This window comes from Gallinula chloropus, assembly GCF_964237585.1.
Source record: "Gallinula chloropus genome assembly, chromosome: 5".
NCBI lineage: Eukaryota > Metazoa > Chordata > Aves > Gruiformes > Rallidae > Gallinula > Gallinula chloropus.
This window is the reverse complement of record NC_140090.1, coordinates 16976767-16989642: the sequence shown is the minus strand read 5'-3', so window position 1 is coordinate 16989642 and position 12876 is coordinate 16976767. Positions and strand designations below refer to the sequence as shown.

General features: G+C 41.9%; 1 protein-coding gene across 1 annotated transcript in view; it reads left to right on the top strand.

Moving 5' to 3' along the window:
- The window catches only part of USP37 (ubiquitin specific peptidase 37), a gene marked incomplete at its 5' end in the record, with an annotated part of 33421 nt that overhangs the window by 8382 nt on the left and 12163 nt on the right, over positions 1-12876 (top strand). Inside the window, 10 exons of the mRNA XM_084265411.1 lie at positions 504-588; positions 1499-1660; positions 2122-2253; positions 4175-4298; positions 4561-4766; positions 5833-5950; positions 7185-7264; positions 8544-8708; positions 10164-10229; positions 11379-11529. Of these exons, the coding sequence (XP_084121537.1) occupies positions 504-588; positions 1499-1660; positions 2122-2253; positions 4175-4298; positions 4561-4766; positions 5833-5950; positions 7185-7264; positions 8544-8708; positions 10164-10229; positions 11379-11529 (1289 nt within the window). The remainder of the gene's footprint in view (positions 1-503; positions 589-1498; positions 1661-2121; positions 2254-4174; positions 4299-4560; positions 4767-5832; positions 5951-7184; positions 7265-8543; positions 8709-10163; positions 10230-11378; positions 11530-12876) is intronic.

The following is a 12876-nucleotide window of genomic DNA, read 5'->3' as shown; positions in this document are numbered from 1 at the left end:
TAGAGTCTCAGGATCTGACACAGTGATACCAGAACAATGAAACAACCGTATTTTGCCCTGAGCATCTCGTAATGTGCTGTGGCATTTGGAGTGTGAAGAGTAACTGTTTTCACTTCTTCATCTTTACCTTGAGTTTTTAGGACTCTGCACTGGAAATCAGTGAGTGTTTTGTTACATGTGTCGTGTGTGTTTGAACAGGAGCTGGATATTATTCTCTTTCTGATAGTTTAGGCCATTCAACGACTTCAATGTTTTGTATTGCAGTTTGGATTTAATGGAGCTTGACAGTAAGTTAATTAAAACTCCAGCATCTCTTTACTTATGATTAATATTTTCATTTGCATTTCTAAGTATGTGTTAGGACTTCCCCACCCAATTCTGGAAAACAGTATTTGAGGATTTTGAAACCTTTTGACTGAATACTTTTTAAACAAGTTGTGTATTGTATAAATAGCTGAGCTGCCCAGAACAAACCTCTCTGCCTCTCTTTCTGGTTTTTCAAGGCATTTTACCACTGCAGTCATCATCCTTCTATAGCAGTCGATCCTCATCAAAAGAATATTCCACTGGCAGTTCCACCCTGGACAGGTAGGACTGATTCACTCACAGGAACTGTAAATGACAGCTCTTTCACAGGAATTAGGAGCTTCAGTTTCCTCTGTGCTTATCACGTGGTACAGAGCTTATATGCATAAAATGTGTGGGGTTTTGTTTTGTTTTCCCCCAGGAGTACAAGCTAGGTGTTCAGTGCAGCTATGGCTGCTCTAGTTACATCTACAAACTCCAGTTACTGCTTGCAATAGGTCACTCAAGTCTTCTGTAGTCACTGTGGCTGATCCAGATGACATCTCAACTCTAGTAGCTTCCAATTCTGTATAATCTCTGCAACTTTAGACTGAGTCCTTGCTTTATTTTTCACAAGTGAACAAATGGTGTGAAACTCGGTAATGATACTATTTCAGTAGTACTGAGTCCTCCTGAGGCTGGGGTTCTTCTGTGTCAGATGCCATGCAATCAAACTGTCGGTCTCTGCCCTAGATAGATGAGATACAAATTCAAGGAAGAAAAGCAGCATTGTCTGTGCTTCACACGTGAGGGACTGAGGCCCAGAGCGAAGAGGTTACAAGAACAAGAGGCTGAAAATGAAGACTCTGGCCCAGATGTGAATTTTAAGCATATTTTAGGAGTGGTAATCTCATGCTGCACGTTCTTTCCCTCATCATACAGTGTGGGGAACTGTTGAATATCTTAAAGACAAAAGACTTGGATACACTGGGTGTGCACCTGTGGATGTAAGGAAATTTATCCAGAGTACTGAAGTGCCCCACAGGGAAGCATAGAGTCTCACTCCTCTGTTGCATTATGATAGATGTCATTTGTCTTGCATGGCTTTACCAATCCTTATCTTCTGTAGTGATGCACTGCCAGTGTCACAGACTATAGCTATTTAAGGAAAAGCATTAGAAATCTTACACTTACTGTCCTTTTATGTTTTTAGGTCTAGTGTATCCACCCAGACCCCTTCAGCCAAAAGAAGCCTGGGATTCCTTTCTCAGCCTGCTCCTCTTTCTGTTAAAAAAATGAGATCTAATCAAGATTACACAGGGTGGAACAAACCCCGAGTTCCCCTTTCCACCCACCCTCAACAACAACTGCAAGGGTAAATTTAATTTACTTTAACTAGCGTGCACACTTTGATCATCAGAACATGTGCACGGGCTTTTTAGGATTCTTTATTGGGGAGAATAAAAATAATCCTGAAATTAATGAACGTGGAGACAGGGAGCACTTTTCCTAGTCTAGAAGATACGTATTCTTAAATTCACTTCCTGAGAATTTGAGAGAGAGAAAAATTTCAGGTAATCCATGTTCCTTTCTTGGTTCATTTGTCTAGCTTGTGTGTATATGCACACTTTTTAAACCAGATTTTGATTGCAGAAGCTCACGTGCTTTCCTGATAAGTGCCTCCACCAGCCAGCTTTCAGCTTAGATTTAAGGGTGGGAGGACAGCTCCAGTGAGAACCCTGTGAGGAGCAGCTGGGGTGGATGTTCTACCTGTTCATAGAGCCGTGTTTAAATATTGAAACACATAACATGTTCAATTTCTTATTTTTCCTTCAGGTTTTCAAACTTGGGCAACACCTGCTACATGAATGCCATTCTGCAGTCCTTGTTTTCAATACAGTCTTTTGCGAATGATTTGCTCAAGCAGGGTATCCCATGGAAGAAAATCCCACTCAATGCGCTTATCAGGTAAAATTCACCTTCTGGGAAGGATATTTTCTCTTTTGTTACTGAGAAACTACTTTTGTAATCGTGAAGGACCTTTGTAGAGGGTAATTTGTGTGTGTAGGTAATAAAATAAATCCTAAAGCTCTCTGCATTTTTGAGTTTTATGTTAGAAATTACGATGTTGAGCCACAGGCAGTCTTTTTCTGTCTTCTACTCTGTTTCCAGTGTCAGAGTGAAATGCTTCAGAAGTAAATTCAAGAAACTGCAAAATAAATAGATGCAGAGTAACTGCTGCTTAAAGCGTTGCCAGCTGGGGCTTTGGCTGGTCACTAACCTCACCTGATATGTGAGGGCTTACACCCTTTTGGAAAATACCCTTTGTCTGTTAGTTGTGGAGAGTGTTTGAGTTCTGCATACATAATCTTTTCCTAAACTCAGCTGAACTCTCAGTTCAGTCAACCCTCATGTCAGGAAACTCCAAAGGTGTCTTTAGTATGTAAGACTCTCTTTCTCTTTGAAATTTTGAATTCCTGTGCCATTCAGATTCCACCATGTCTCTGACAAAGACAAACTGCTGTTTGCTTTAAGTACCACTCTCTCCTGTTTAGGATTCTTCTTATATGTGCCTTGGTGTACTTTGCTGCTTTTCTCTCACCAAACAAGGCTCAGTGTTATCAGAAACATTTTTTTTCCATTTTGTAGTGGTTTCTATCTTTTGGGGTAAATTCTACTTTTTTCTGTGTTTTCCTCCAACTCTTCCTATGCTGCTGGGGACCAGAGGTGCCTCTTGAAATGTCCTTTCCCTAATTTTTGTAGAAAAACCTCTGAACCTTGTGCCCTTTACACCTAACTGTAAACTGTGTGGGTAGAGCTTGTGCCACAGCACCTCTGATGGAGGGCAGCGTGTGACCTCGTGGTGAATTACAACTCAGAGTTTGTGCTCAGTAGCATCTGCTTTGGCATCTGTCAGATTCGGTCTGATGGCCAATCGACCGCTTTGGGGTGGAAAAGGCCTGTTTCCTACTGTGCCTCACCCAGCAGTTGCAGAGGGTTAGTAGAGCACAGCAGAAACTTGTTGAGCTGCAGTAAACTGATCAGATTCGTGGAGTAACTTGAGTATTACTTGCTGGTTTGGGGTGGGAGGAGATTGCCCAGGTCTCTTGTTTCTTTCCTTTATCATTTTTTGTGTGTCATGGAACATGACCTCTTCCATGTACTGTAAGCAAAGCTCTTGTGCTTCAAATATCCTGGGTGTATATTTCCTGTGAAATGGTAAAGCAGTTGTAAAAGATGAGTAAATCACAATAACAGAGTGGCACAGGTGAAGTCAATGTCACTAGGTTTTTAACAAAGCTACCAGTAACACTACTTACAGTTTGAATCAAGGAATTCCACATGGCTCTTTGTTACATCTCTCTTTTCTTTCTTTTTCTCTGTGGTAATGATTTACTGCCATGAGAAGTAAGGCTTGAAGCTGAGTGGAAACATAACAATTGAAAAAAAAAAAAAGAAAAATAGAAACCAGAATGACCATGCAAGTTGAATTTAATGATTTGGTATCACTTTGATGCCATGTGATTTCACATCTCCTATAAGTACAAGTGTTTTCAAAAAGCATTGTGGTTGTGGGCTTTTTTTTTTTCTCTCTCATTTTAAAAGATATAGTAGAAATAAGTTTCTAGATCTTTATAAGGCTCTTTTACCTCAAAAATTTGTGGAAATGTTCATTTGGGTAGTGTTCCAATGATGGCCTCAAATGAGGTTTCAAAAGACTTGAAATGGAAAAGGTTAATTATATATGAGATATTTTCATACAGAACCCCTAAACCACTTATCACAGGAGAAAAGCTTTTAGAGACTCTTAAGATGAGGTATGAGGTTTATTTTGTTTCTCTGAAGTCCTGGAAAGCCAATCAGTGTTTCATGGCATTGACTCCTGCAGACGCTTTGCCCATCTACTTGCGAAGAAGGACGTCTGCAGCCCCGAGGTTAAGAAAGAGCTGCTCAAGAAGGTGAAAAGTGCCATTTCAGCTACTGCAGAGCGATTCTCTGGGTACATGCAGAACGTAAGTATCCTCTTGTCTAGAAACAATTGCATGTAGCTCGTTCAGTGTTTGGAGTTCATCAAACTGTTGAGCTTCAGCTCTGTTTGACATTGATGTTAGCTTTGGGTTGAACGATGGTTGCCTGCTGATGGTTGTTAGAGAACTGCCTTAGTACTGCCAACTGCAGTGGGCTCAGACATCATTTCCTCAGTCTGTGTGTGTCTGAGAGAGATACTGAATGAAGTTGTACAAAATCACTGTGAGGAGTTTACCCCGTGTGTAGGATGCGCATGAGTTCCTGAGCCAGTGTCTGGACCAGCTGAAGGAGGACATGGAAAAGTTAAACAAAACTTGGAAGAGTGAGCCAATCCCCAATGAGGATAACACCCCTGGACGGGCTTCTGATGACCTCTCAGCCACCAAAGTTTATACCTGCCCAGTTATCAGTAACTTAGAGTTTGAGGTTCAGCATTCTATCATTTGCAAAATGTAAGTATGCTTGAGACCTTTTCTCATACCTACTTGAAAAGACTGGGAAGTGTTTCCATCTTGCCTGACTTCACCTGCAAGCTGTAACTAGAACTAAGAGCCGTGTTCTTTCTGAAGCTAGATACTGAGAAGACACTCTGTGGTCTAGAGATGCTGTGTAAACCTCACACCATGCCATCTGCTCCTGCAGGCTGCCCTTAAACAGTCCCATACCATTTAGCTCTTCATTGCATACCCAATGGAAAGCCTCTGTGCTTTGCTTTCTGTGTACTGGTTGTACAAGAATAAAGAGGGGGAAAAAAAGGGAGGCTCAGCCAAATAATTTTTCCTCCTAAAAAAGATTGGGAAGCCATGGTTTAAATTTGTTCTTTCTATGGGCTTCCAAGGATCAGCATTTTCTTCTGTCTCTCTAGGTTATTGTGGAAAAAGGTATAAGCTGGTATGTCTGGGCATTCATTTTGTATGACCTGTGCAGCAAATTTCCATACAGGGTGCTGCATTCCACAGAGTTTTCATGAACACAGATGTTTGGGAATATTGCTTTGTGTGTACTGCATTAGTTCCCTAAAATAATTAAATTACATGCAGGTAATAATTATTGAAGGTAAATAACTATGTGGGTCTCAGAAGATTGAGACTTTTAAAAATTTTTTTTTTAAGGTAGACTCTACTCTTTTTTTTTTTTTTTCTTTTTTCTCCCCCCCTAAAAGTAGTTTCACAGTGTTTCTAGGTTTTCCTTCCTTCTGGGCTGGTCTCACTTCTCCAGAGGATGCTGAATGAAGAAGATGTGTTCAGCTACGTAGTAGCCACTTCAATTCCCTGTATGCTGACCACTTGCCTCTCCAATTTCACCCTTGCACAAATTTTGCACCCTTTCAACTTCTAAAGCACCGAAGTGAAATCCTAAAATTCAGCTTTGTCATAAGCATCAATCAATTTCATCTTGATGAGTAAAAATAGATTGATCAAGAGGCATCTATTTACCAGGGGGTGACTTAAGCCTGGAAAATGTACGTTCTCATTAATGTCAAGTAGGTTTTTCACCAGAAGCATGTTTCTTGTTTAGGTGTGGTGAAACAGTCACTAAACGAGAGCAGTTCAATGACCTCTCCATTGACCTTCCTCGAAGAAAGAAGCTGCTGCCTTCCCGATCCATCCAGGATTCCCTTGACCTCTTTTTTCGGGTATGTGGGTTTGTGGTTTGGTGTGGGGGGGGTGTTATTTGCTTTGGAGTGTGTGTAGGTTATGTGCCACAGGGAAATTTTGATTGTATAGCTGATGATTAGGTTCTGTGACGGTGATTGCAGGCATGTGAGGTAATTAAGCCTGCACTTTTTCTGAGGCTTGTATGTTAACAGGATACAGGGATTTTACTGTAAAATGCTGTGCAGAAATTCACAGATCCTTACGATTCTGCTGTGAAACAGGTAAACTTCCCTGTTCTGGGGTGGAAGAGTTGAGACATAAATACAAAGGAGAGAAGGGAGGCTGTCAGATTGAGGGAGTTGCTGCTTCCTCTCCTGGCCTGGGATGCTTCAACAGCTCGTGTACTGGCCTAAATTAGCATGGAGGAAAAAGGTCATGCAGAAATAATAATTAAAAAAAATAGCTGTAATATGTGGGTGTTCATTTTGTAAGTAGAGCTTCAAGGTGAGGTTTCTGAAAGCTAAAAATGAGACTTAGGTCTGTGAATTAGTGCTGTATTTTATCCTATCTTGAGACAGACCTGTGGTTTTTTTCCTCCATTTAGAGACAGTGTTTTCAGCAGATAGAATAATCGATGTGCTTATTCTTCTACAAGATGGTGAAGGTTTTAGGAAAAAAAGATAATAGTGGTGTCATTTGGCCTCACTTAAAAGGAGTGTAGAAATGTTTCATGGCTAAGTCACATAACTTCAGCACAGTGATGCTTCCTCTTTTGCTGTTGGTTCAAAACTCTCCTCATGCATCGCATCCTTGGCGAGTTTAAATGAGGATGGCTTTCCAGGAACAAAGTTGAGGCTTTGAACAAGAGAGAGAAAACTTCATGGCAAATTTTCCTTCACCAAAGGTTATTAGGAAAAAAAAAAATAATGCTGTGCATGGCAGAGAAAACTGTAAACCTTGTGAGATTGTCCCGTCTCCTTGGAAGCTAATTTGTCCCTACAGTAGCTAATTCACTGGTTTGCAATAGGCTTGAAGGAAAATTTCCCTGTATCATTAGATAGGTTGTTAAACTGTAAGCTCTGCTACCTGTTCTCTGATCATCTAGATGCCTTCTTGTTAGGTCATGTTGTGAGTAATTATAGTTTTAAGTGCAACTGCTCTTTTGAAGAGCTTCTGTGACAGTCAAGTGATATGTTTGGGGTTGTTTTTTTTTTTCCTCCTGAGATCTGTTTAATGTCTTCTGTTTCACTAGACATTTTTCTGTTCTTTTAGGCAGAGGAGATTGAGTATTCCTGTGAGAAGTGCAATGGAAAGTCGGCTGTTGTCACACACAAGTTCAACAGGCTTCCCAGGTAAGTGTTGACAGCTGTTCCGCTCTTTCTGGAAGCATTTGCTGCAGAAGTGCAAGCAAAATTTCCTTGAAGAGTGAAAATGGGTAGGACAGCATTTGAGAGGGACACACATTCAGACAGTAGTCTTCATGCTGTGCTTTAGTTTCCCTCTATAAAGAAGGTCTGTTGGGCACCCTCTGCAACTCTGTTTTTTTGTATTTTTCTATCATTCCCCAAGGAGGGCTGAGTTTTCCCCTTCCCCTTTTCTCTGAGTTTCTGGGTTGTGAGTGAAACAGAAATGGTAAAGGTATTCTGGAAGCTGGATGTTCTGTGCTCAGCTGATGGGCAGAAATGAGTTGGAGGCATCAGTGCCAGAAAGTATATAGAGGGTGTTGCTTTGATCAGTTCTTCCTGAGCTGATGCCTGTTTTCTGTCTCAGTAAGCCATGGCACTCTGAGGAAGAAGGGTTAATGGCATGCTCGATAGTGCCTGACCCTCTGGCTGGGTTTGGCTCATTATTTAGAGTGGAGGTGCTTGGAGGGAGGGATCGTTTTCTCCCGGGATGTAAAGCTAAAGAGCCTGTTGGATGACTTTCTGGCCTGTGTCCTTGTCCCAGGTGTGCTCATACTGAACCCAGGCACTGGGTAGTTAGCTTGTGTTTCGCTTAAACGGTGTCATTCTGCTGGCACTGCAAAACCCTTGTGACAGTGTTTGAACAGCTTCAGTGGTGATACAGCTGCGTGGTCTGAATAGGCAGCGCAGCACAGGGGAGAAGACTCAGCCTGAGGAGGCCTTTCCACGCTCCTCGTGCTGTTGTGATCAAAAGCTCTTTGGGAGAGAAAGTGTCATGACAGATATTTCAAGTACACACCTTGTGCTGAGCACAGTTCCTCCTCAGTTTTGGGCAGCTGTGTGATCCCTCCTTCACAGCCCTGCAAATCTGGATACAGTAGTACTCTGGCCTATCAGGGTAACAGTTCAATTGTTTCCTGCCTCTCGCTGCGTAGCAGAAATAACAAGTTTGGTAAGAGCTGCTTGCTTCTGCTTGAGGGAAGAGTAAGTTGATGCAGATCAAAGCAGGAAGCCTCCTGGGTCAGCAGAGCCTGCACTTTGTATGAAGTTGAGTGATGGACAGGAGAGTAATCACCTATCTCTTGCCAGATAAGAGTGTTTCCCTGCCACCCCAAAGTAATAACCTGTTTGTCAGGTGAATGCATTTTGTTAACAGTGCTACTTAGATATTTTTTTTTTCTGACTTCTGTCTTGAGATTAACATTTGTCCTTCTCTCCTGTCTCCCAGGGTCCTAATTCTTCATCTGAAACGATACAGCTTCAATGTAGCACTGTCTCTCAATCATAAAGTTGGGCAGCAGGTTGTTATTCCAAGATATTTAACCCTGCTTTCACACTGCACAGAAAGCACTAGGCTACCACTGACACTGGGATGGAGTGTCCATTCTGCAATGTAAGTGTACAACATGTGAGTGATCCATGCCATGTTAAGCACACGTGCCACAAGGTAGGCAGCTGTCAGATCTCCTCCAGAAGATGTCTGGGCAAGGAAACACTAAAATTCCGCAGCTTCAGATGTGTGACTAGTTTGTAATGGTGCCATCGTGAGAATATGTGTGGAAAGGAAGGACCACAGAACCAAGAGAAAGAGTTGGGGGTGTATTATCTAGGAAGTACTTGTTAAGATAGAATTTTTCACTGTCCTCAAAAATAGCTTTCTATCCTTTTTAACTTTTGTTAGTAATTTCTAAAATGTATGCCTTTCAGGCCAAAATACTCTAGATTCCCTTTCCCTTCCCAACACACTTAACTCTGCTTAGGAGACGTAACAACCTACCTCTTTCTGCTAATTTCCACTGACACCTCCCATGCTGTCGTTCATTCTTCATTGTCCTTTCTGTGCCACTGTGGTATCTGGGCTCTTCATGTGCTGGAAATACTCTTTCCCTTTCCCTATGGCAGTTATTTCTGTACAGCTGTGTGTCCTGAGAGACAGAGATTAACTGTGCCAGTTGTCACACAGGAAGTCTGTGGCAGAATAAGGAACAAGAGGCCTCAGGTCTCTGGTGGTCCCTGCCTAGTGACATGACCACAGTAGCTGTAGTGAGTTAGGACACGTCTGGTGAACGTGTTCAGCAGTGGGGCATGTGTTCTTATGCTGAATGTTTAGTGGTGGTTGAGATTTGGATGGATGTTTTCCAAGAGCCCACTTCTAACAATAGAAATCTTGAACACATCTTAAGATAGCCAGAGCAGAAATAATCAAAAATATGTTTGAAATAGCTTTCCAATGGCACTTTTTTTTTCCCAGTCATCAAAACCATTCTGATTGACTGGAGAATGGAAGGGTAACCAGGCTGGAGAGAGCAACCTTAGCTTGAGGGGGGAAATTAGAAAAGATTTCTGCATTGGCACCCGTCTGGTGGAGAGGTGTGTGGTGATGGGCTCTGAGGAGCCTGTGAGAGGATTAAATGGAGCAGGAAGTTTGTTTGGAAGAAGCTAGGTAAAGGAGGAGAAACAGAGACATGGGACATGCCAGAAAACCGGCTGATCCAGACAGCAGCTGCAGACTGTGGTTTGGGAGCAGGAACTCAAGTGTTGGTGGGAATAAAAAACGAAGGAATGAGTTGTCTTGACATTGGGAGCCCAAAGCCTTTAATTTGCCAGCTTGTCCCTGAGGGTGCATCACTAAGAAGTGAATCAAGTTTAAAGGATTATATATGGTTTTGAACAACTGTTGTATATTTATAGCATGATGGAGTTACTACTCTAAATCTAAGCAATTAGCAAGTACATAATGGTGTTTTACTTACTACTTTGGTCATGGATTTGCATGCATAGCAGACAAGTAAATGCTTATTTCTTAAGGACTGTAACTGCTGCAATAAATACTTTGCTTTCTTAATAGCTCCCGTCCGTTGAAAGCCTCTCAAATGGTGAATTCCTGTACTATAAGCACTTCCACACCTTGTAGGTGAGTTATACCTCTGAAATGCCCAGGGCCTTGGGGTTCATGGGATAATTTTTAAGGCATTTTCACATTTTCTAATTATTCTTCTTCTATCTTTAAACTTTTTCCATTTTATATTACTGTTTTCCTATTTTTTCTATTGTAGTGAATTATTTCAGCTGCTGTCTTTTTCTCATATCTGAGATTTTTTTGGTGTTACATGCTAGTTGAAATGAACCCCAGTGGTACAATTTGCCTAGTTGACATGATCACCTTAGTGCTTCTTTTGAGAACCTTTGAGTTTTTCTAAGATGTTGGTTTTTTCAGACAGAAGGCTGAGCATCAGAATGAGAACCAGATTTAACTTGTAGAAACAATTTGCCAGTGCCAGATGTCTCAAAGTAACTTACATTTGTAGTTGCAAATCACATAGATAAGCAAAATATTTCTGTTTCTGCAGTCTGCCTCTCTGTTCTGGCTCTCTGGAGCCCCCGTGTGTTTTCTGGGAACAGGTGGTTAGTTCCTTGAGCTTGTTTATTTGCAAAGATGAGAGGGCGTTGTTTTTATAGGCCAATTTGAAAGGCCAGATCTTGATCTAGTGAGAAATGTGATATCACAGTGCATAGCTTTGTGTTGTGGAATACTTAAAGACCAGCTTTCCTAACCAAGCAGAAATCACGACTTCCCCAGCCTCCCTTTTGTTCTAAAGAGCAAGAATTTATCTTCATGAAAGAGCAAACAGGGAAAGTGAAAAGCTTGGGCCGATTTTGTGCTTTTAATATCCTAGTAATGATATGGGAAGTCTCATGTCCAGCTTGGTAAACTTCAGATGTCAGATTGTGTGTGCCAAGCGTTGAGACTCGACTGGAATGAGTGCTGTCTGGGATTGCTAAGTAATGAAGGTGTAGGATCCTTGGCCTGGGAGGCAAGAGCCACACACTTAGTAACTGTTAATGTTGTAAGTTGCAGGCTTGAAGTAGATGGTGAGTTGACCTGGTAAAATAGACCTTTTCTGAAAACCTGCCTGCTGTGTTAATAATAATTGTATTGCCAAGTGTTGCCGTTTATTCCCCAAACTGTAGTGCCCTGTGGTGTAACGCTGCTTTGATGGGTGCTTCAAAACAGCTTTGTGCAATTGCTACAGTGTTTTACAGCCCTGTTTTTGATTTACAGAAAGTACACTTTCAAGTCAAAGAGCTCCTCAGCACCCTGTGTAGATTCTGACAGCGACGACGAGCCCTTGAAACGCTGTGTTGCCCATAGCCAAAGGTTTTGTAACATACAGAGCAGAGATCAGCAGCAACTGCAAGAAGAGCCAGAAAAGGTAAGGGAGAAAACCACAAACTTCCATATACATAGATCCTGTATGTGCTCACGTCAGGCCTGTGCTTTTCTTAGCAGGTACTGTGAGTAAAACTGATGTGAGATAAGCTTTTTATCCTAATTAGCACTGCCATGCTGGAAGGGGGTGCTTTGCTAATTGACCTCTCTGTACACTTGCCTTGGGTTCCCACTGGGAACGGAGGTAATTGCATTGCAACTGTGCTTGAGCTTTCAGGTTATGTGTGCCAGCTGCTTAGCAGGTTTATCAGTCCTCTGGGTAACTTTCACCAATAACATTTCCAGGCTTGAAATATAATGGGCTGTCAGGAATAAAATTATGCAGAAAAGTCCTTGATTAAATTAGATCCAGCACAAGTTGGGCTGGGGAAAATATTGAGTTGAGAGAATGTCTCTCACACCCAATCTGTGTCCCCTTTAAGTGTGGCATTTTAAAAGCTTTTAGAAACTGAAGCTGTCAGTCTTTGGAGGTGGACAAACGAAATTGTGTAGAGATGAAGCTTGTTTGATGTAAAGGCAAAGATATTTTCAAATTGCCTAGCATTAATGTTGCCAAGATATTTTTTCACCTCTGTCAGGGCGGTGTATTAGCAGGTAAATTAGTTGTCTGGGGAAGAATGATGACCCAAAAGGGAAAGCAAGAAGCTTAGAGGATTATCTTGCAGTACCACTTTCTTCTGTTAGTGTTGCAGGCCTAGTGCTTAGGACAAGTGTCTGCATCTCCACTTCTCTGAAGTTTTTTACAGTGTTCATGGGGTTATTTGAATCAAGCAGAGACTTGTGGCCTTGATTATGGCATGAAAGGACAGGTGTAAAGCTGACTGAATAGCAACAGGTAACAAGAAGGTGGTGATCTACAGTTTCTGAACTGATGAGAAGATCAAACCAAGGGAGGATCTGGATCCACACAGTAATAAATGATAAAATAGATGAGTATTAAATTTTCAGAAGGCTCGGAGCTGGGACGGGCTGCAAGTATGGTGAAGCTCAGAACTACAGTTAAGAATGATCTTGACAAATCTGAGAAACTGCCTAAAAATAGCAGGGGTTATTCAGCAGAGACAGACCAAAGGTGCTAATCTTAGCAGGACTAATGACTGGATGTGGGATGGGAACAGCTGGGAAAGCTGCGCCTTCCGAAAGGAGCCGCAGGGTCACAGTCGATGACAAGGTCAGGCTGGTTCAAAGCACAAGTGTATAGACAGAGGCATTGCTGGCAGGTTACGTGAAGCCAGCCTTCCCTTTGTTCCTCAGTGCTGAGCTTTAGCTGCAGTTCTAGATCCAGCTTTGGGCTCTGGACTCCAAAAGAGTTAGAGATTAAGTGAAGAGG